Source organism: Camelina sativa, chromosome 7 (assembly GCF_030686135.1).
Source record: "Camelina sativa cultivar CO46 ecotype springtype chromosome 7, ASM3068613v1".
NCBI lineage: Eukaryota > Viridiplantae > Streptophyta > Magnoliopsida > Brassicales > Brassicaceae > Camelina > Camelina sativa.
This window is the reverse complement of record NC_141886.1, coordinates 18,919,508-18,942,637: the sequence shown is the minus strand read 5'-3', so window position 1 is coordinate 18,942,637 and position 23,130 is coordinate 18,919,508. Positions and strand designations below refer to the sequence as shown.

Sequence of the window (23,130 nt, the reverse complement as noted above, 5' to 3'; positions counted from 1 at the left end):
ATGTTCTGATCTTTCGTTTGTTAACGTTGATTTTTACACTAATTGAATTTTCTTCTTCGACATTATGAGTCACTGTGAATAATAGTAAATGCCTTTTTCCATACTCTAATTTTTTCTGCCATTTCTTTTGAACGAGCAACTAAAAAATAAGGAAGGCACCTTCACATATAATGTAATGTCCATTAGATTTCAGAAATGACCTTGAAGTCGTCGTACAAGAATATATAAAAAAGTACAGTAGAATCGTAAGTTCATTTTTTTTTTTTTTTTGTCAAACTCGTAAATTCATTTAGTTTCAAGTACAAAACAACGACTTAGACCAAAACCAAGACATTTTCCCAATTGCTTCATCTCTTCATCTTTACCATTTTTTTTTTAATTAACCTGCAACTGCTACACGATGATCAACTTGTCTCTTTCCCTATCTAAATCTATACCTTATACCTTCATATGGATGCTCTTTGTCATCCCATCTTATGTTTTTTCAGCTGAGCAGCATCACCTACTCTGCAGTCCCTCGTTTAGTTGTGGCAATCAGAGCGGTCTCTTGTACCCTTTCTGGATTCCTGAGAGAAAAGATTGCGGTCACCCCGACTTCGAGCTCGACTGTAGCGGAGGATTTCCAGAGCTTTACATTTCCTCTGTGAAATTTAGAATCTTAGCGGCCAACTATACCTCTGGTATCATAAGACTCGCCAGATCCAATTATAGCGGTGATATATGTTCCCAAGATTCTTTAAAGATGTTTTTCAACGAAACGGTCCTTCCACTCGCTAATACCACCGACTGGCTAACCGTTAATTACGACTGCAACCAAGATTTTTCAGCATATGTTTCTACTTATGTGAAAGGGCTTGATTGTGGGGATGATGATAGAAGAAATTACTACGTGACGAGAAACCTAGTGTCCTCTCTACTTGAAGGGTATAGTCCGGTTTTCATAGACTCTAGGAGATCTTGCAGTATAACCATCAATATCCCCGCATCTAGAACCGCACTGAACACACTCGAGAGCATTCCAAGTAGAGATAATCTAAATAAGGCTATTGAAGAGAATTTCGAGGTTGGAGTTAACTTAGATTGTAAGAAGTGCAGAGACTCTGGGGGTGCTTGTGGATATAATCACACACTTATCACTAGTGGGTTTCTCTGCTATTGTATAGATGATCAGCCAGGTAACGGTGTTTGCGGTTCTACAAACAAGGGTAAGACTATCTTGCCTACTTATTCTAATTTCCTAAAGGTTCTTCCTCAAGAACCACCACTTTCCCTTCTTTAAATCTCCCTACCCACCCACTAACCTTTTGACTAGATCATCTACAAAACATCCTTACAGTTTCTGATAAAGTAAATACAGAAGAAAGAAACTTAAGTTTTTTTTTCATTTATAGTTCTGTATTTAGTTCCAACTAACCTCTTTCTGGCGCCATTCCATTTGATGCAGGTCGCAAGAAGTCTACTAAAGCAAATACAGGTGCTCCCTTTTTTCATGTTCTTTCGCAACAATTGATTTGAATAACATAGGCAGCATCATAGACATATTACGATTTCCTTGTTTTTTTTATCCTTCTCTAGGTATTATTGCAGCTGCTGTTTCTATATCGGCGCTGGCTCTCATAGTCGCATGTGTGTTCTTACTCATCAGACGGAGAAGAAATACACAAGAAGCTCAGTACACAAGCAAGGACTATGATGTGAAAAAACAGAACCTAATGGACCTTATTCCACTCAAACACTATAGTTATGCGCAAGTACAGAGAATTACAAAGTCATTCGCCGAGGTGGTTGGGAAAGGCGGATTTGGAACAGTCTACAGAGGAACTCTTTCTGATGGTCGTAGTGTTGCCGTGAAGATCTTGAAAGACTCAAAGGGTAATGGGGAAGACTTCATCAATGAAGTTGCAAGCATGAGCAAAACTTCTCATGTCAACATTGTTACTCTTCTAGGATTCTGCTCTGAAAGTTCGAAGCGAGCAATTATTTATGAGTTTATTTCGAGCAAGAGGTCATCAAATATGGACTGGAAGGAACTATATATGATCGCGTTAGGCGTTGCTCGTGGTCTAGAGTACTTACACCATGGCTGCAGAACAAGGATTGTACATTTCGACATTAAACCGCAAAATGTACTATTGGATGACAATCTTTCTCCGAAAGTGTCAGACTTTGGCCTTGCTAAGCTCTGCGAGAGGACAGAATCGATATTGTCACTGCTGGAGGCAAGAGGAACGATAGGTTACATTGCACCTGAAGTGTTTTCAAGTGTGTACGGTAGAGTCTCCCACAAATCAGATGTGTATAGCTATGGAATGTTGGTTCTTGAGATAATTGGAGCAAGGAACAGAACACCAAATGAAGACCCTTCATCTAGCACAAGCTCAATGTACTTTCCCGAATGGATATATAAGGATCTTGAGATGGGAGACAACGGAGGGCATATGGAGAATGGAGTCAGCAGCGAAGAAGACGACAAGATAGCAAAGAAGTTGACATTGGTAGGTTTGTGGTGTATTCAGCCTTGGCCATCAGATCGCCCAGCGATGAACAGGGTTGTAGAGATGTTGGAAGGAAACCTTGATGCTCTTGAAGTACCTCCTAGACCTGTTTTGCAATCTTCGGTAGTGCCTCATTTCGAATCTTCCTGGATTTCAGAGGAAAATTCAATCTCCTCTTAGATATGATTTTATTTTATCTATAAAATGTAAATTGCGAGCTTTTAGTTTATGAGTAAATTCAATCTCCTCTGTGGTTTACATGTAAATGTTATTTGCATGAAAAACAATAGAACACATGTTATTACATTCTCTGCTATTAGATGACGTTCATGCGTATTTATTTGAGTCATTGCTCAACACGATCATTACAAACAGATATAGCAGATACTAGATAGTATGGTCCGGTTTTACACGCTAGTCCCTGTCGATATCGTTCTCATTAAAGATTTATTTCCATGATTTACCTCTGTTTCCAAGAAAGACTGAAACCCGCAATGATCAATCTCTCTCTCTCAATTTCCTTTTTCAAGGTCAACTAATAGAGACATGATAAAAAGATTCCAAGTCTATATGTACCTGTCACTATCCTTCCATGACTTGGCCCTTCACGAACATGTACTATCTCGCCACTTCTTGCCTGGTCTTGTTTTGGCTTTTATTGTAAGAAAACATAAAGAAGAAGACACGTTCTCAGAAACACAAGCTATGTGAAAGAAAAAAAAACACCTTGTCACTGCAGAACACAAGAGGAACGATAGGGTACATTGCACCTTGAGTGTTTTCAAGAATGTTCGGTCGAGTCTCCAACAAATCAGATGTGTACAGCTACGGAATGTTACTCCTCGAAATGATAGGAGCAAGGAACAAGGAAAGAGTTGAATAAAACTCTGCATCAAACACCAGCTCAGTGTACTTTCCTGGATGGATATACAAGGATCTTGAGAATGGACAGACTGGAAGGCTTATTGAGAATAGAATCAGCAGCGAAAATGAGGAGGTAGCAAAGAAGATGACCTAGTGGGTTTGTGGTGTATTCAATCAACCCATAACCCATCAGATCGCTCAGCAATGAACAGAGTGGTGGAAATGATGGAAGGAAACCTTGATGGTTGATGCTCTTCAAGCCCTTCCTAGGCCTGTTTTTCAAATTTCCACAGCGCCTCTTTAAGAATCTTCTATGCTCTCAGAGGATATTTCGGTTTACAGAGATGTATGTTCCATAAATGAAACCTATTCAAGCATGATAGCAGTAAAATACATTTATTCACGAAATGAAATATGCTGTTACATTCCAGATTGTCACCAGACTAGACCCTTTTTTTTATCTTTTAATATCTAAACCTATCAACACTCTCATTTTGGATTATCTTACTATTCATCGAACTTCTCCAGCCAACTGTCTAGACTGTGACTAGAAACCCCTCGAAAGTAAACCCATTTTCAAACATATAAGTAATCTCACTCTATGGCAGCTTGCTCTGCTTGTTTGTTGCCAAGTGATGCAACAAATTTCTTCAGATGTCTAATGAAATCTGGATAGAGTTCAAGGTCGCAGTGTTCACCTCCACTTATCCACAAAGGTTCATACTTCTCTTTGCTGAGTTCCCAGAGCCGTTTTCCATGAGACCAATCAACTACTTCGTCTGCAGTTCCCTAAAAGACCAACAAGATAGTTCAGGGACTTGTATTCATCAGTTTCCCTAGTCTGAAAAATGCATAATAGCCTGTCTTATAACACTCACAATCATAATGAAAAGTGGAGCAAAATAAAGCCAAATGAAGGTGTAACTTACATGAATTACTAGTACAGGACAGGTAACTGAGCCAATCTTGTCAATATTCTGAAAAGCATGGACTAGCACAGGTGATTAAACGCTATTATGTAATCAGAAACAAAAAAAAACTTGCTGTCTAGTAAATCACCTTGTAAATATCAAACCAATATGTACACTTCACCGGATACAAAACCCTCATCCCAGACAGAATCGGGCACTGTAAAACCACGCCTCTCAAGTCAGGTGTGCGCGAAGCTAAATCAACCGTAGGTCCACTACCAACAGATTGACCAAATAATATCAGTTGATCGTCTTGTACACCATACTTTTCCTTAAGGCATTTATAACATGCTTCTATATCAGCATATGTATTACACTCGCTTGCCTGATTCATAAACCAACACTACATCAACAAGAAACAATCCATGGAAGCCTATGCCTAATAATCCAAGTATCAAATGAAAATATCAACTATATATCAATAAGAATCAATCCATAGTTAGCTCGGAAACCATACCTGTCCAGTAGACTGACCATAACCAGAGTAATCATACCTGAGAAAGACAACAATCAACAATGACAAAAGGCAAAATAACAAGTCAAAGTCAAAAACTTTCAGATGATATGTGTCTATGACAATGTATGAACAAATCCTCGTTTCTATTAAAAGTATCACCTTTGAGGTTAAAGCACTAATTTTTTTTTTTTCCAAAGATTGATTCTTTACTTGACATATCATTCCAAAAACAAAAACAAATTCAGATTCAACCACAAAAGTTTGTTTACCCCATAAGATTGACGCGAAGGCGATTGCTAAGCTCAACGAAAAGCTCAAACATTTGTCCGACATCAGCAGCGTTACCATGAGAATACAAAACCGTGCTGTTAGCTTTCGAATGTTTCACATAAACAGCAACGATCTCATTGCCTAAACGTGTACGAAGCTTCAATATATCAACATCATCGCGACGAGGTATCTCCGGTATGTATAAACGTCCGCCGCAGCTTTCGTCGGCTACAACTTCATACGACGGTGGCGTTGGTGGAAAGAAAGCAAATTTAGCAGCGATCGATGATGTTACACCTCCCATGATGAATCCTAATTCATAAAAATTAAACCTTTTTATCGGAAGTAGTTGGAAACCCTATAAAATTTATTTGGATTTGAGAGATCTTGATGGAGAAGGAGAAGAGGAGGATTGGGAAATTGAGGAGGAAAGGGAGAAGAAGAGGAGGAGGAGATTGATGGAGGATTTTGGGAATTTGTACAGCGGCGCGTGAGATGGTACAGGCGGCGCGTGGTTGGGTGATGCCAGAGATGTGAGAATGTTTTTGAGAATATCAGTTTTTTGTCAAAGTTTTTAAAAAGTCAAAATTGGGAAAATGATTTTATTGGTGGATGGAGATTCTCCATGCTGCGATATTTTTACTTATTTTTTTGTTTATTTTAAAAGAAGAGAAAAAACATGTCATTTATAAAAAGAAAAATTATTAGCAAAAATAAGTAGGTGATTGTTGATGATTTGTTTTTGGTAGTCAATGAACTTGGAGATATTTTATATTATGTAAAGAAAAGAATTGAAAAAATGTTGAATGTGGGTATTTGTTGTGATAAAACAATTAAATGTAGAGAATCTGTTTATAATCTTACTATATTAATTGAGAAGTACAAATATCTAACTAACCTTATAAAATGTAAAAAATCATATTGTTATGTTTAATTAAGACAAATGTTTAATTTTTCAGTGGGTAAAATATAATTTTAATATTAGACTAACAAAGTATTTTAAATGATTATTAATTTCAAATAAAAATCTTTCTCTAATTAATGGACGAAAATTACTAATTAATTTTAAAAAATTGTAAACTAATCAGAATTTTAAAAAGTAAGATTTTGTATCTAAGTATCCAAATTATTACCTTAATAACTATATATGAAACATTTTGTTAAGATTTTAAATCATGATTCCCCCATCATTTTTCTGTTATTTCATTTACAAAATTTTTTGAATTATCATATAATACATATGATAAATAAATATGTAGATTTTTTTTTCTGCAAATGTTGTGATTTGAGTTTTTAAAAACGAAGATATATTACTCAATCTATAAAAAATGTGTCTTTTAATGTTCCACATCAGTGGGTTAGTAAAACTAAATTTATGTGGTTGAAAAATTAAATAAATTTTATTTTCTCATAGTTAAAATATAAGAATTACTACTTTAAAAATATTTTAAAATAGTTTACAAAAAGAGTGGTTAGGTTTTAAATTTTAAAATTAAACAAAAATAATTTTGGTTTGGGTTTATAAAAGAATGGTTAGGTTTTAGATTTGTTTTTATAAATTTAAAAATCATATTTAGGTTTTTATTTATTTATTAAACTACAGTATGTTGATTTACTTCAATTGCTTTAATTATTTAGATAATATTCCTAATTGTTTTGATTTATTTACATAAATTACATGACAAATTTTGATCGGCTAACAAAGAGGGGGTGAATGAGAACCCAAGAATTGTCCACCAAAAATTTTTAAAAAAAATCTCTTTATGTGTTAAAATATGTGTTTTTTACAAGTAACTATTAGTAAACCACATACAAAAAAATTCTTAACAAGTGTTATACTCTGAAGCTCTATGCATTTTTAGAAGTGAAAATAGATTGAAGATGATAATGAGTTTGTCTCTATAAATGCTAATACTGTGTATTTCCAAAAAAAATTGATATTACCAGTACTGAAATGAAGCTGAACATTTTTCAATATGGCTTATACTCGCGATTTACCAATTTGGTATCTTCTTATATAAAGTTTTGTTTCCCTTGTAGTCAGCAGGTCTAACCTAACATTTGAAGATCGACATTTGTGTGAACAGAGATTCAACAAAGCAAAATACGTATAGGCCATCATGCGCTCTGTCTAAGATGACTTTGATTTCTGTGCGGAATATACACGTTCTTATTGGTTGGTCTTCTTATGAAGATTTGGTCAATCTTGATTCCGAGTTCTAGAAGTTTTCAAAATATCTAATAAGATGACATTTTGACGGGTTGATTGCATGTAAAACATTTTGTAAATAATTTGTAGAACGTTTTGAAATTTAACAATAATAATATTCGTGATGATTAATGTTTGAAATTAGGTTTGGTGGCTGATAATTTAGTTTTAAATTATTGTAATAATTGTAACAATAATTTCAATATATAAAAAATATAAATTAGCGTATTAAAAGAAAAAATTCTCTCTAAATAAAAATATTTATATGTTTATTTTCAAAAATAGATTTTACTTACAAAAATATTTACATATTTTTAAAATTTAATTTTATTAGACAATTTTAAAACCCGCACAAACTAATCTAGTATACTATAAACTGTATTGCGTGAACTTTAAATCCGTTTAAAACATCATATAAAATATAAAATTAATATTTGAAAACAAGTTAAAATTTAACATATTCTTTTTAAAGTTTTGTAATCTAGTTAACTTTTGTAATCATTTACCGATCGGGACAACATTGTAGGCCAATTCTTTAAATGAAAACAAATCATAAACTCTCTCTTATTGTATGACCAAATTCAGAATACAGTAATTGTTCAAACTTGTCAATATCCTCATCAAACCACTAAATTATTCTTGTTGCAATAATAATCTTTTCACAAACAAATTGGGAAAAAATAATATGTCGGTTTGAGTTGACAAAAGAAATTATAATTAAAAAATAAAAGAAATACTATGTTAGGATTTAGATTTTACAATTAAAAGAAATTATATGTCAGTTTGAGTTTGCAAAAGAGTGTTTTTAGTTTATACTTTACAATTAAAAATATTATGTCTAATGGTAAGATTGTAGTTTTGACAATTAAAAGGAATTATATGTCGGTTTGGGTTTACAAAAGAGTAGTTAGGGTTTAGATTTTATAATTAAACAAAATTATATTTTTGGTTTAGATTTATAAAAGAATGGTTAAGTTTTAGATTTTGTTTTATGAATTTGAAATTCATATTTAGGTTTTATTTATTTATTAAACTACAGTATGTTGATTTACTTCAATTGCTTCAATTGTTTAGATAATATTCCTTATTATTTTGTTTTATTTACATAAATTACATGACAAATTTTGATTGGCTAATAAAGAGGAGGGTGAATGAGAATTTGGTATAATGATATTCTTTTGATTTGAAAATAATAAATCTTATTTATTGGGATTGAGTACATAAAATAAAATCAAAATTTATTATGATGTAATATACAATAAACTGTATTGTGAGAAGTAGTGAGTTTTGAATCTTTAAAAAATCACATTAACTTAAACTTAATATTTGAAAACAAGTTAAAATTTCACATATTCTTTTTATATTTGTAATCTAGTTAACTTATGTATTCATTTATTGATCGTGACAACGTTGTGGAAACATTTGTAGGCCAATTCTTTTAATGAAAACAAATTGTCGTAAACTCTCTCTTATTGTGTGACCAAATTCAGAATACAGTCCTTGTTCAAAACTTGTCAATATCCTCATCAAACCACTAAATTATTCTTGCAATTTTTCACGAAAAAACTTGCAATAATAAGACCTAACAGTCTAACACCTAGACCAAGAAATAATCTTTCACAAACGAATTGGGAAAGAAAAAAATCAGGCAAAATCAAGAACAAAGAAAATATAAACAACCGACGAAAAAAATTGTTAAATAAGTTTATTTTGTTTCAAGAGTTTTACTGTTCAGGAATAGTTACAAGAACTGGACGCCAAGCTCGTCGAAGTAGCCTACATCGAAGTGTAACAGACGACATGGGCCTCCTAACAGACCCGTTAAAGCCCACACTCCGAGCCGCCGTTAACTCTTCTCCACCAAAACCTCCGTAATTATTCTCAACGCCGTTAACCGTTACATCGTCCCTCTCCATCTCCACCTCCATCTTCTTCTTCCCCTTATCACCTCCACCGCCGCCGCCGACACTTTCGTCAAACGGAGGCGACGATACAAAAAGCTCTCTCAGCTTCCTTCGAGATCGGATCTTCCCTCTCTTATCCGATTTATTCGATTCTTCTACGTTGTTTTGGATCTCAGGTAAACGCCACCGATCCGATGATGATCGGGTGAGTAGTAAACGCAGCGTTTTACGGCGGCGGAGGTGGATGACTGGACTACGCGTTGGACTCTCTGCGACGGTGCTGCATTGAGTAGCGAGAAGCTTGAATTTTTGCAGGGACATTTTTGTGATTCGATCTCTGTGTTGATCATTTGGATTGGTTTAGTGTTTTTTTTTTGTTTTGTTTTTGGATTCGTTGCTTCCTGTGAGTGAGTATGAGTACTCGTAGTGGAGGTAAAGGGAATAAGGGTGACTAGGATCGGCACCATTCTTGAAGACGATAGGTTACACGTGGCAGTAAGAATGAGTGTCGTTTACTTTTCTTTGGGGATATTGATATGATATTTATTATTTAATATGCCAGCGAATTTTTCTTTTTGCATTTATATATTAAATTAAATAAATGGGGCTGATTTTTTTTTAATAAAAGACCAAAGAGATAACAGAAAATAAATTAGTTGAAAAGAAAAATTATTAATAAACATCACATCCCTTAGAAATTTTCTTTTTTAACAACATATGTATCTCAAAAACTTAATATATGAATCCATGTTTAATTTTTTTCAAGTCTACAAATTTTTTTTAAAAAATAATAATATAAATAGTGGGTTGAGTTTTCTTATCACGGTAAATGTTTTACTATTTTAATCTAATTTTGTTAGTGTGTATAGTTTTACGATTCCAATGGTTGTGGTCAGGGGCGGATCTAGGCAATAAGCAGGTGGAGCACGTCCCCTATACTACTTTTTAAAAATTAGTCAGTGATAATGTGAAGTTATATCTTTCAGCTCATTTGGCAAATTAACATCCATGAGAATTACTTTTCGTCGTGAGTTCAAACACTATATATTCTATTTTATTTTTCTCTTTTTTGTGGATTACAATTTTATTCTTGTTCTATGTCTTTGTTAGTCATTTTCCATTGATTCCTTTTTTGCCTACGAGATGCATTTTGCATTTTCTTTATTCTATTTAATTTTATTTTTCTTTAATAATTTGATATGATTTTAGTTTTGTTTAAATTTCCTATTTCCAATTTAATTTTTAAATGAATTATTTTTACTGTACTATATATATATATATATATATCTTAATTAAATAAAATGATAGAAAAACTAGCAAATTTTTAAAAATATTAGTTTGTGAGATATGGTTAGATAAGTAAATCTAAATGTTTATTTTATACTGAATTGTAAGCTTGTAATTGTGTATTTTCTAGTTAACACTTTTAAAAGATATTTCTATACCAATAGAAAAAATACTTTTAAAACTTTGGCTCATTAAAGATGCAAATTCAAGTTATCAAAAATATATTTTTAAATATGTTTTATTATATAGTTTTAATATTCTAAATATATATGTTTTGTGCTCCAGTCAAAATATTTGTCTTTGAACGTGAAAAAGTTTTAACGTAGTCGAGAAAATATTGATAAAATATTATTATTTATGGCAACATGTCTTTTGTGCAATTTATTGAAACATGATCAATGATTAAATAGAAAAGAAAAAAAAGATATTTTTAAAATTTTGGAAATTTTAAGAAGTGTAATATGCACTTACATAAAATGTAAAGATAAGAGTACTATTAAGTTCAAATTTGTATTTTAATTTGCTGATTTTTTTGTTACAATCATTTCTATTTTTAGTGTTTGGGAAAAATTTTGGTATATTATTTGATGAATAACTATTTTTACTAATAAAATTAGATGTTACATTTTAAAAATTTTTAAAACTACACCTTAACAAAATATAGTACACATGAAAAAAGAAAAATTTAACAATATTTTTTTTTTTTTTTTTTTTTAAACATATAATGGCATGTATTGTAAATAATATTACCAAATAGAGGTAAATTGCTAAAAAGTATTTGTTTAAACACCTCAGTATTTTTTTCAAAATGCTTCCCTATTAATATACAAGCGATATCAAAGATTATAGGAATGTACATCTCTAGAAATAGTAATGTCATTTTAGTTTGTAACCAAAAAAAAACGTTATCACAGAAATAGAACAAATAGGTCCATTTCTTAATACAGTCTCTCGTCCAAAAAAACCGAAAACAATAATAATTATTTAAAAAAAAAAAAAAAAAACACTTACAGTTCACGGACGATTCCCTAATTACAAACTCGCCGCCGTATCAGAACTACTCGTCCACTTATCAGTCTCCGGCGAAATCGGCGGCGGAACACTATTTCTCAACAACCCAACATCATCACCGCCACGTTCAATATCCACAACATCCGGCGACTCAACCACCCCCACACGCTTCTCCCCATCCTTAATCCCTTTCAAAATCTCCACAATCTCATCCATCGAAGGTCTAACCTCTCTCTCCTGTTGCAAACACCGAAACGCCAGCTCCGCCACAGACATCATCTTCCTCCTCACATCTAAATCCTTATCGAACCCCAAACTCGGATCCACTAGCTCGTGCAACGCGTTGTTCTGGATTTTGGATACGGCCATGTTCGCGAGGTTGATATCGTGACGGTGTCTAGTGATATCCACCGCTTCTTTCGATGAGATTAGTTCGGTTAGTACTACTCCGAAGCTGTATACATCGCTCTTCTCGTTTAATCTGTAACATTGGTAATACTCTGGATCTACGTAGCCTGGTGTGCCTTGTGGTGCGGTTGAGATATGTGTTTGATCCATTGGAAATAATCTCGAAAGTCCAAAATCAGCTACTTTGACTTGGTAGTTATCTTCTAGGAGTATGTTAGTAGTTTTGACATCTCTGTGTATGATCTCTGTATTGTATAAACAGAGAGATTGTGAGAAATGTACTGCGAGTTTTCGGATGTTAGATGTTGTGTTTTTACCTGATTTGTGGAGGAAAGATAACGCGTTTGCGGTTTCGATTGCGACGTTTAATCGGGTTGACCAGTTTAGAGGACGAGCTTCTGCGCGGTCTCCGTGTAAATGTTCAGCGAGTGTTCCGTTTGAGATGTACTCGTAGACTAGTAGAAGCTCTCTGCTGTGTCTTGATGTGCATCCGTAGAGTATCACTAGATTCTGATGTTTTATCCTTTTCAAGATTTCGATCTCGTTCTTGAACTGTTCTACGCGTTTTAGCGACCTTTCGTAGAGGCGTTTCACTGCTACTGCTCGTCCGTCTTTCAACATGCCGTAGTAGACTGTACCGAAGCCACCATCTCCGAGCTCTCTAGAGAAATTCTCGGTTGCTTCTTCAAGTTCTTCGTAGCTGAAGACTTGTACTCCGTAGTAGTCGCTTCCGTTTGGTAGGTTAGAGATTGACATTGAAGGAAGATAAGAGTGATTGCTACTAGAGGAGATTGTTGTGGAAGTTGGATTTCTTGATGTTTCTCTACTTGAGTAAGATGTTGTTGGCAAGTCTTTGCTTGTGTACTGAGCTTCTTGTGTCTTTCTTCTCCGTCTGATGAGTAAGAACACACATGCGACTATGAGAGCCAGCGCCGATATAGAAACAGCAGCTGCAATAATACCTAGAGAAGGATAAAAAAAAAAAGAAATCGTAACAAGTCTATGATGCTGCCTATGTTATTCAAATCAGTTGTTGCGAAAGAACATGAAAAAAAGGAAGCACCTGTTTTTGCTTTAGTAGAGTTCTTGCCACCTGCATCAAAAATGGAATGGCACCAGAAAAAGGTTAGTTGGAACTAAATACAGAACTATAAATGAAAAAAAAAACTTGAGTTTCTTTCTTCTGTCTATACTTTATCAGAAACTGTAAGGATGTTTTGTAGATGATCTAGTCAAAAGGTTTGTGGGTGGGTAGGGAGATTTAAAGAAGGGAAAAGTGGTGGTTCTTGAGGAAGAACCATTAGGAAATTAGAGTAAGTAGGCAAGATAATCTTACCCTTGTTTGTAGAACCGCAAACACCGTTACCTGGCTGATCATCTATACAATAGCAGACAAACCCACTAGTGGAAAGTGTGTGATTATATCCACAAGCACCCCCAGAGTCTCTGCACTTCTTACAATCTAAGTTAACTCCAACCTCGAAACTCTCTTCAATAGCCTTATTTAGATTATCTCTACTTGGACTACTCTCGAGTGTGTTCAGTGCGGTTCTAGATGCGGGGGTATCGACGTTTATACTGCAAGATCTCCTAAAGTCTATGAAAACCGGACTATACCCTTCAAGTAGAGAGGACACTAGGTTTCTCGTCACGTAGTAATTTTTGCTATCATCATTCCCACAATCAAGCTCTTTCACATAAGTAGAAACAAATGCTGAAAAATCTTGGTTGCAGTCGTAATAAACGGTCAGCCAGTCGGTGGTAGGAGCAATTGGAAGAACGGTTTCGTTGAAAGAAATCTTTAAAGAATCTTGGGAACATGGATCATCGCTATAATCGGATCTGGCGAGTTTTATGATACCAGAGTCATAGTTCGCCGCTAGGATTTGGAATTTTACAGAGGAAATGCTAAGCTCTGGAAATCCTCCGCTACAGTCGAGCTCGAAGTCGGGGTGACCGCAATCTTTTCTCTCAGGAATCCAGAAAGGGTACAAGAGACCGCTCTGGTTGCCACAGCTAAACGAGGGACTGCAGAGTACGTGATGTTGCTCAGCTGAGAAAACATAAGATGGGAGGATGACAAAGAGCATCCATATGAAGCTATAGGATATAGATTTTGATAGGGAAAGAGACAAGTTGATCATTGTGTTGCAGACTTGCAGGTGAATAAAGAAAATGGTGAAGATGAAGGAGAAGAAGACGAAGAGATGAAGCAATTGGGAATATGCCTTGGTTTTTTGTAAGACTTGAACTAAAAGGAACACATGTTTGTTTCGTCTTTTTTCGACCAACCTTCACTTTAATATTTTCATTTAATGTTTTCTATCTGGAATTTTATATATTTTCAAATCGAAGTTTCTTTTGGAATTAGGTAGCTTACGACGACGACTTTGAATGGTACTAATATTTATATTGGTAAACGATAATGCGAATAGTGTGATTGAAAACGAGTTTTTTATCATTGTTTTTTTATAGAATATAAAACGAGTTCCCACTTTGGACTTGTCTTCATCTTTTTTTTTTATAAAATTTTTACTCTTTTGTTTTTTCTGTTACGACGACTTTCAAAGTCTGGTGTTTGGGATTTTCTCAGAAAGAACCTAATGGGAAAAAAGAATATCATAAAAGTAGGACCCTTTTTTTTTTACATAAATTGACCAGCGCACAAACCATGTCCTAGTTTGGTCCAATGGTTTTTATCAGTTCTAGAGAATCTAAAGATATTGTGGGTATTGTCAAAAAAAAAAAAGGGATATTGTGGGGAAGAAAAAAATGGAGTGGGGGATAAGGCAAAGAGCGTTTACTAAATGGAAGAACTGAAGAAGAAAAAGTGTAAGAGAGCTTGACTGCTAAGTTAATGCTAATTTGTCTGAGATAGAAGAAGATTCAAATAAATGATTATAGGATCACTTTACAGAGTGGTGTAATCTAGATTTTTCTAAAGGTTGTGTTGCTCTTGGGAGGGGTCTATTGGAACCCCGATGAGAGATATACCGGTTGGTTTCGGCCTAGAACTCCTCATATATAAGCAAAAAAAAAACTAAGACGGCTATTAAAACGATGATGATGCATAAGAAACTTACCATCAGGTGGATGGAGTTTATAGCAACTTGAGGATGAGGCTTCCTTGCAGCAAATTTCTGTGGTATTTTCGAAGCCGCAGGTTCCACCAGAGGATGAACATTTTTCATGACAAACTTTCTCATCAATCTTCAACTTCACCTCAAACCCTTGGCTTAAAGTATTTTCCAGATGTACCAAACTCAACTCTTTTTCTTCTGGTACGAAGCTCTTAGGAACGTTAATCATGAAAATGCCTTCACAGGACTTACGATAATCAAGATTTTGAGACTGAGACAGGGCCTCTACCAGGACAAGTATAACAGGATTTGTAAGATAGCTTAGTGTCGCAGACGTAGAAAACATTGAGGCTCTTGTAGGTCGACGAGAGCTCAAAGATTTCGGGAGGGAAAGTTGTGGTGGCTGTGAAAGTAGCGTTGCAAAAAGAACCTTGAAGCTCTGCTCTAGCAAGTCTAAGAGTCTTAGATGTTTGATCTATTTGGAGAACATTGGAAAGATGGTTTGAGATGATTAAAGAGGTATTGTTGTTATAGCAGTTAAGCTCCAGCAATGGATGACCGCAAACTTGGGGACGACTACCACCGGAGAAGGGGAAACCAGCGGTGATACTCCCACACTGAAACTTAGCTTCGCACTACCCAAGTTCTTTTTTACTTGAAGCACAGAGAAGAGAGTGAAATAAGGAGAAAAGGAAGAACAAGAACAGACAAGAAGTTGAGAGATAGTACATGATTTGTTGAGATCTATGGAACAGTGTGTCTTTTGTGTTTGGTTTATGTTGAGAGAGCAAAAGAAATTATTTAAACAAAGAAATAAAGAGAGAGACTTGGGGTTTCACATGACCTAAGTTTACTTTGGAAGACTTTTTATTCTTTGTATTCTCTTTTCTTAAAAGCTAAAATTTTCGAAGACTTATGTTACCATTGTGAAACTCTCTTTTTAGAAAAATTGTGGGAACATTATATTTAAAAAGGAAAGAGCCACTTATTTAAGTTGATAGACGACCCCATCATATATATATGTCATCCCTTGTTGGAGGAGAATTTCAAACCAAGAAGTTTATATCTTGATCACCTTCTCTTTATAAGCTCACTAGTAAGCTATGTCTAAACGTGTGAAAATTATTAGAGGAAGATCAATACCGATATTAGTCATATTACTTAGAAAAATAAGCTTAGTCGTTGTTTGATATGTCAAATTAAAAGGGTTAATAAAAAATAATATGCCTTGTCAAACTATGATTTTAGGTTTCAGTTTGTCAAACCATGATCATATATACTGCATAAGTTAGGGGTATTAGAAGTAAAATCGCTAGCCCAGCATAAGAAACTTACCAGTTTGTGGTTTGCATTTAAATTCATATGGAATTGTTTCGTTGTAGCTACAGATTCCATGAGAGGATAAACATTTTTGACACGCTTTCTTATCGATCTTCACCTTCACCTCAAATCCTTTTCTTAAAACACTTTCCAAAATATGCAGATCCAACTCTTTCTTTTTTGTACGGAAACTCATAGGAACCTTCACGGAGAAAGTGGGAAGGCAGGTCTCATCATATATAGGGTTTTCAGACACGAAGATCTTACCTAGCTGAGCACATTTATAACTCGAATGGTAAGGAGAAACAGGCTGTGAACGGTTGAATGTAACGCTCTTGTAGGTTGGCGAAAGGTTGAAAAGCTCTGGAGGCAAGGTTTCGTTGGTGAATTTAGAGGAGCAAAAAGGCTCTTGCAGCCGGTCTGGACTGACAAGTCTAAGAGTGTAGGATGTTTGATTTATATGGAGAACATGGTACAGATGGTCTGAGATGAGAAAAGAAATGGTCTTGTTATAATAGCAGTGAAGCTCCAGCAATGGATGACCGCAATGTTTGTGACGATCCCCTCCCCAGAAAGGGAAACCGGCGGTAATGTTCCCACACTGAAACTGATCAGTTTCGCATGACTCATGTTCATGTTTACTTGAATCACAAGGAAAAGGGAAAAATAAGGAGAAGAGGATGAACAAGACTAGAGAAGAATTGGGGAGATAGTACATGTTTTTTTTTTGTGGTCGATGAAAACTGTGTCTATTGGGTTTAGTTTATGTCGAGACGAGCGGTATAAATAAAAAGAAAGATAAGCATAGAGAGATGTCGTGGAAACGTACGGTGAAGAGACTTAGGACCTAGTCAAGTTGGATAGTGACAAAAGCAGAAGACTTGGGACGTCTCTAATAGTTTACTTTGAAAACATTTTATTCTTTGTTTTCTCTTTTTCCGAAGTTAAAATTTTTTTTGAAAGACTGCTCTTACTATTGTGAAACTCTCTATTCAAGGAAATTGTGGGACCACTATACGGTGCATGAATCCTGATATAGGTCTTTTGGCTTTTGCAAAGTGTCCAAGGTTTGAGGGTATCAGGTACGTTAGTCATTTTATGCACTTTTAGAAACTTAAAAAAAAAAAAAAAAAGGTATTAATACGAAAACTATTTGACGTGGAAGAAGAAAATTTGAGTAGTGATTTATCACTTTAGAAAAATCGCTAACTGCTTGTTTGATATGTTAATGTTAGAGTAGGGTTAGAAAACTCAATAAGTATCTTGAGTTTTACCATCATGCTCATACTGCATATATCTTAGGCTCATAAGAACCAACCGCTACTTGAGCATAAAATGAAGAAAATGGATATGAAACTTACCAGTTGGTTGATGGAGTGGAATGCATTTATTCATATGGAAAGTTTTCATGGAAGCTACAAGTTCCATGAGAGGATGAACGTTTTTGACACACCTTCTCATCGATCTTCACCTTCACCTCAAATCCTTTTTTTAAAACACTTTCCAAATTGGTCATATTTAACTCTTATCTCTTTTGTGTCGAAACTCCTAGGAACGTTCACGGCGCAACTTGAAAGGCAGGTCAGATGGTGTCTAGGGTTTTCAGAAGATAAGATAGGACCTATCTCAGGGCATGTATAACTCGAGAGTTTATGAGTAGGAGAGAAGCAGAGGTAGAAAACGGTTAGGTTTTTGTATGCTGGCGAAAGCTCAAAAGTTTCTGGAGGCAAAGATGCTTCCAAGTTAAAAGAGGAGCAAAAAGAGCTTAGAAGCTCTGCTCTGGCAATTTTAACAGTGTTAGATTTTTGATTTAGATGATAAACATAGTATTCTTCTTTTGAAATGAACAGAGAGGTGATGTTGTTTTTGTGGCAGTGAAGCTCCAGCAATGGATGACCGCAATCTTTGTGACGATTCCTTCCCCAGAAGGGGAAACCAGCGGTTATGTTCCCACACTGAAACTGAGCTTCGCACCACTCATGGTCTTGTTTACTTGAAGTACAAGGAAGAGGCTGAAATAAGGATAAGAGAAAGAAAAAGAACAGACAAGAAGTGTGGAGATTGTACATGTTTCGTTTCAGATCTATGGATAGTGTGTCTTTTGTGTTTGGTTTGTGTTGAGAAGAGCTGAAGAGGTTCATTAAAAAAAGAGAGAGAGACAGAGTGAAAGATAAGCATAAAGATGAGGTGGAAACTGTGAAAGGCCTGAAGACCAAGTCAAGTGAGAATTGAATAGTGACAGAAGCGGAGACTTGGGATGTCAGTATTAGTTTACTTTTGAAATATCTTTGGTTCTTTTCTCTACGCTAAAAATTTCGAGGAAGCCTAGATGAGATATTATGCCAAAGTGTCCCACACGTAATTGATGAGGTCTCAGGTTCGAATTGCGGATGAGTATGGGACCACTATTAGGTACATAAGTACATTGATGTAGTATTTTAAATTGATCGACGATCTAAAGCCAAATATAGGTTGATAAACAATCTGATCATATCAGATTTTGAAAAATTATAATTATACTCTAGGGACATGCGTTTCATGCAGTAGAGACATAGATTAGTAGATTACTAATTGTTTTGATATGTCTAAGCTAAGTCTAAGTAATTGATATGAAATGATAGAAATGCATAAGAAACTTACCAGGTGGTGGATGGAGTGAACATTCTTGACACGTTGTTTTATCGGTCTTCACCTTCACCTCAAATCCTTTTCTTAAAACACTTTCCAAATTTGTCATATTCAAAATTTTCTCATTTGTAACGAAACTCTTAGGAACGTTCACGGTGAAACTGTCAAGGCAGCTCTCAGGACGTTCAGGCTTTTCAGACACTGAGATCTGACCTTTCTTTAGACATGTATAACTCAAATGGTAACGACGAAAAGGTTTGCAATGGTAGAATACGGTGACGCTTTTGTAGGTTGGCGAAAGCTCAAAAACTTCTGGAGGCAAGGATGCGTTGGTGAATACAGAGGAGCAAAATGGGCCTTGCAGGTCCGCTCTGGCAAGTGTAAGAGTGTAAGATGCTTGTTGTATATGGAAAACTCGGTAAACATGGTTTGAGATGTTTAAAGAGGTGATATTGTTTTTGTCGCAGTGAAGCTCCAGCGATGGATCACCGCAGTGTTCAGGACGATTCCCGCTCCAGAAGGGGAAACCAGCAGTGATGTTCCCACACTTAAACAGAGTCTCATGACTTTCATCACACCAATCCTGATTACTTGAAGCACAAGGAAGATGGTGAAATAAGGAGAAGAGAAAGAACAAGATCAAACCAGAATTGTGGGGATCATACATGATTTTTGTTTGATCATTGAACAGAGAAAGTGTTTTTTTTTTCCAATAAAGGTAGAAATATAAACCTAAATATGAGGTGGAAACGGTGAAGAGGGTTAGGAGACCAAGTCCAATTGAGGGTTGTGACAAAAGCGGAGACCTTGAACTATTAGTTTACTTTGAACTACTTTTTGTTTTGTTTTTTTTTTTCTCTAAGCTACAAAGTACAAACTAAAAAATATCTTTATCTTCGCCTTTTTGTATTCTACAGATGCATGTATCTGTTATATTCATAATACAAAATCCGATGATATAAAACAAAAAGCTACAAATTGAAAAACATCTCACGTACCATTGTGAAAATTCTCTATATAAAAAAATTGCGAAAACACAGTAGTATGAAGCATGAATTGTTTTGGCGTAAAGTGGCCAAAAATGTTTTGGTCTTAGGTTCAAACTGCGGATAATTATGAGAACACTATTTGGTAGATGAATCATGCATGCTGCAGTCATTTGAATTGATGGATCACCAACCATTGCAAATTTACAATCAACTCAAACACACGTTTTTGGTCACTAATAGCTATGTTGACTGTACATGCCCACATCTATAGATGAGTTTCCAACGATCGAGCATGGTGAGCCATAGGTAAAGGATAATTTTGTTCACATACTGTATACGATTATTATTTCTTTGTTGTTTTTTCGGGCAAACAATTCATAGGTCTGAACTTACTTTTACGTGATACATGTTTAAATCTATCCGAAATCATCAAGGTGTTCTTTGCAACATTAAAGTGCAAAATCAAGGTTAAGAAAAAAAAATTGCAAAATCAAATCTTACTTATTTGCGTATTTTACTCTTTAATTCATGTATAAAAAATTGACTATATAGCTAAACAATATATATATATATATATATACGTATATAAATCCAACTAGATACAAAATTTCATCCATATTAAAAGAAAATGAGATTGATGAGATGTGAATCAATGCTTTTTGAATAAAATAGAGATATGTAACTTAAAAAAAAAATTGATGTCGTAGGCCTATAATAAATATTTTTTTCATATAACTATAGCGAAGGTGATTTGATTACGAGATTGATGATCGTCAATACTAATGGATTTAAATTCATATTGATAAATCAATAAATTTTATAAGAAAATAAAAATAGGTTTCAAGTTGGATCAATGTAAAAATTGACAAAATTGAATAAGATAGTGAATGATTTTTGTTTAGAATATCTGTGTACATATATGGTCCCCTTGGTTGACAAAAAGAAAAAAATATATGGTCCCATTAATGGATGAGGCCAAAGTTTTGGCGGAACCCGAGTTGAGTAAAGCTTTTCTTTCTAGGATTGCATCAATTATTCAATATATAATCCTTTCAAGAACATCGTCAAATATGAAGTTAGAGACTATCTTAGAGATGAGTCTAGATACATGGCTCTTTGGTTCCTTATAAATAGAAACCCATATTCAATATGCAGTAAATTTAATCATAGTCTTACTGTCTGAACATTTAATAATAGAAAAAAATAACTTTTAATTAAAAAAAAATTTATTTTTTAAGTAATATTTCTATGATTGATGTTGAATATGTTTGGGTTCCAACTAAATGTGCAGGTTGTGGACACTTAGGGGCAGACCTATGTGAGAGAGAGATGGGGCATTTGCCCCATACTCCTTTTTTAAAATTTGGTTAGTACATATATGCCAGTAGTTTCTTTAGTTCAGTTGGCAGATGAGGATCTTATGGGACTCACCAATCTTCTGTTGGAGTCTGCGTATGCTATTGTTATTTGCTTTTACTATTTGATGCATTTTCTTATTCTATTTTTTTTTCTCAGATAAGATTATATACTTTCATTCTTTCAGTTCTATTTTATTTTTATATTCCAGTTTAACTTTAACAAATTTAATTCATATTTGTATTGTATAGCATACATATAACTTAACTGAAAAATGTTAGTAACATTAAACAGTATTATCTCTTTTGTAGTTCATTTATTACAGTTAGAGTTTAAATTTGTGTGATATGGTTAGATAGGTAAATTTAAATGGAATATATGTATTTATAGTTTATTGTATTTTTAAGGTTGTAAATGTGTAGTTTCTAATTTTTAATTTTAATATATATATATCTAATATAAGTAACTATGTATAATTATAAACCAATATAAACAACACTTTCACAAATTTCTGCTTATTTTTTAATTCCAAAATTTAAAAGTTATGAAAAATGCAAGATATATTTAATGTTATCATATATATATATATAAAATTAAAACTTTATATTATTAATTATATGTTTATTTGTGCCCCATCCAAAATATATTTCTGCATTCGCCAGTTGCCAAATGCAAGTCTCACCAAACTTGCTTCCAACGAGGTCGACACTCATGTTAACGAGAGTTTAGCTACTGCTACAGTTTTTGTTTCACCAAACACTAATAAACACCAAAGAGTTATTACGTGAAAGACCGGTTCAGCCATCCATCAAAACTAAGGAGGTTCAACAGTCCTCTAATGCTCGAGGAAGGTCACCGTGGATGTGGAAATTGTGGCCGCATAAATCGTGGCTGTGAATGCCGTGGACGTGGCTAATTGTCCTCTTATGATGAACTAAGAAGCCAACTGAAGCGAAAGATTTGGTTACTAAATTTATCCTTCTTGTAATATTGACTTATGGCTGTATTTTTTTTACTGTTTACAAATGTGTGACTTCGGTCCTGACATTTGGCATTTTAATGATAATTTTTATTTAATATATATATATATATATGATCCCGTTAGTATCATAAATTATTGAATATAGAACTATATATATATAATTTAATATATGCTTTTAACATAAAAATAGCCAAAATTTTCTGTAATTTTTTTTATTTCTGAATATATCTATATATATATATATTATGTTCATTTCGATAGTTATATACACTGTTAAAACATCACAACTGAGTTCATTAGTGATAAACAAGCAAAAAAGTGTTTTATAGATGAAACGTGTTTTTCCTCTATCCACGTTACTGATATCTTACGAGATGTTATGAATACAAAAAAATCTGCCTATAGGCCACAATATTTATATAATATGAATTCAATTTTGTTAATCATATTATGAATCATGCGTTTTCCATTCCACTCTATCACATCAATCGCCATCTTTCTTTGGTCCCCGCCCCACTGTTACACTCACCTTAATTAACAGCTTAATTTTTTTTTTAACTCAGGATAAATTCCTACACTTGTAAAAGGGTCGAAAGACTAATTTTTGAAGAGAGGATATCTCATAGATAGGATCACTCAGGTTTGCAAATAGGCCATAAACGATAGATATCCATGCGGCTAGCTAGAGGGATAAAGCTCAACAATTTTGCACTTAGGAAGAATCGTTGATCTCTGACCTAGACCAACATGACAATTTTTCCACAAAACTAGAACCACTAGTCCATCACTTCATGGTTCACTTAGCTTAATTAGAAACTAGTTTTTACATTTGTATGTGCATTACGTGCAAAAGAAACTTACATATCACTTTATCGGTTTCACAAATAATGTCATTTTAG

At 34.3% G+C, this 23,130-nt stretch overlaps 4 protein-coding genes and 1 pseudogene across 18 annotated transcripts; 1 reads left to right on the top strand and 4 right to left on the bottom strand.

Annotated features, from left to right (window-relative positions):
- The first annotated feature begins 197 nt into the window (after positions 1-197).
- LOC104701276 (LEAF RUST 10 DISEASE-RESISTANCE LOCUS RECEPTOR-LIKE PROTEIN KINASE-like 2.5) lies at positions 198-2,831 on the top strand. The gene is made up of 3 exons (XM_087458826.1): positions 198-1,205; positions 1,445-1,474; positions 1,576-2,831. Exons 1-3 carry the CDS (start codon positions 401-403, stop codon positions 2,673-2,675), a joined length of 1,935 nt encoding a protein of 644 aa, XP_087314952.1. The 5' UTR covers positions 198-400; the 3' UTR covers positions 2,676-2,831.
- Positions 1,689-5,728, bottom strand: LOC104701275 (uncharacterized). 11 transcript variants are annotated; one of them, XR_015562096.1, is made up of 10 exons: positions 5,057-5,719; positions 4,788-4,824; positions 4,419-4,655; positions 4,289-4,336; positions 4,058-4,148; positions 3,510-3,725; positions 3,259-3,412; positions 3,072-3,147; positions 2,077-2,641; positions 1,689-1,956 (listed from the first exon to the last, which is right to left on the bottom strand). XR_015562096.1 is itself a non-coding variant. In XM_087458829.1 (5 exons), exons 1-5 carry the CDS (start codon positions 5,359-5,361, stop codon positions 4,126-4,128), a joined length of 702 nt encoding a protein of 233 aa, XP_087314955.1. In that variant the 5' UTR covers positions 5,362-5,728; the 3' UTR covers positions 3,740-4,125. The 11 variants fall into 11 exon arrangements, 3 of the variants coding, with proteins under 3 accessions (XP_087314955.1, XP_087314954.1, XP_087314956.1); XR_015562095.1 differs by having other exon boundaries at positions 3,266-3,412; XR_015562093.1 differs by having other exon boundaries at positions 3,072-3,412.
- A 3,230-nt stretch (positions 5,729-8,958) lies between these two features.
- LOC104701274 (uncharacterized) lies at positions 8,959-9,615 on the bottom strand. The gene has a single exon (XM_010416926.3). It carries the CDS (start codon positions 9,489-9,491, stop codon positions 8,991-8,993), a length of 501 nt encoding a protein of 166 aa, XP_010415228.2. The 5' UTR covers positions 9,492-9,615; the 3' UTR covers positions 8,959-8,990.
- Positions 9,616-11,342: 1,727 nt separating this feature from the next.
- LOC104701271 (LEAF RUST 10 DISEASE-RESISTANCE LOCUS RECEPTOR-LIKE PROTEIN KINASE-like 1.4) lies at positions 11,343-19,802 on the bottom strand. 4 transcript variants are annotated; one of them, XM_087458823.1, is made up of 4 exons: positions 18,917-19,802; positions 12,940-12,969; positions 12,194-12,838; positions 11,343-12,121 (listed from the first exon to the last, which is right to left on the bottom strand). In XM_087458823.1, exons 1-4 carry the CDS (start codon positions 19,569-19,571, stop codon positions 11,490-11,492), a joined length of 1,962 nt encoding a protein of 653 aa, XP_087314949.1. In that variant the 5' UTR covers positions 19,572-19,802; the 3' UTR covers positions 11,343-11,489. The 4 variants fall into 4 exon arrangements, with proteins under 4 accessions (XP_087314949.1, XP_087314950.1, XP_087314948.1 ...); XM_087458824.1 differs by lacking the exon at positions 18,917-19,802 and adding an exon at positions 14,960-18,698; XM_087458822.1 differs by lacking the exon at positions 18,917-19,802 and adding an exon at positions 16,292-18,420.
- Positions 17,645-18,417, bottom strand: LOC147941416 (LEAF RUST 10 DISEASE-RESISTANCE LOCUS RECEPTOR-LIKE PROTEIN KINASE-like 1.4 pseudogene; annotated as a pseudogene). Its single transcript, XR_015562091.1, has one exon. The product of XR_015562091.1 is annotated as an LEAF RUST 10 DISEASE-RESISTANCE LOCUS RECEPTOR-LIKE PROTEIN KINASE-like 1.4 pseudogene (transcript).
- Positions 19,803-23,130: the final 3,328 nt, after the last annotated feature.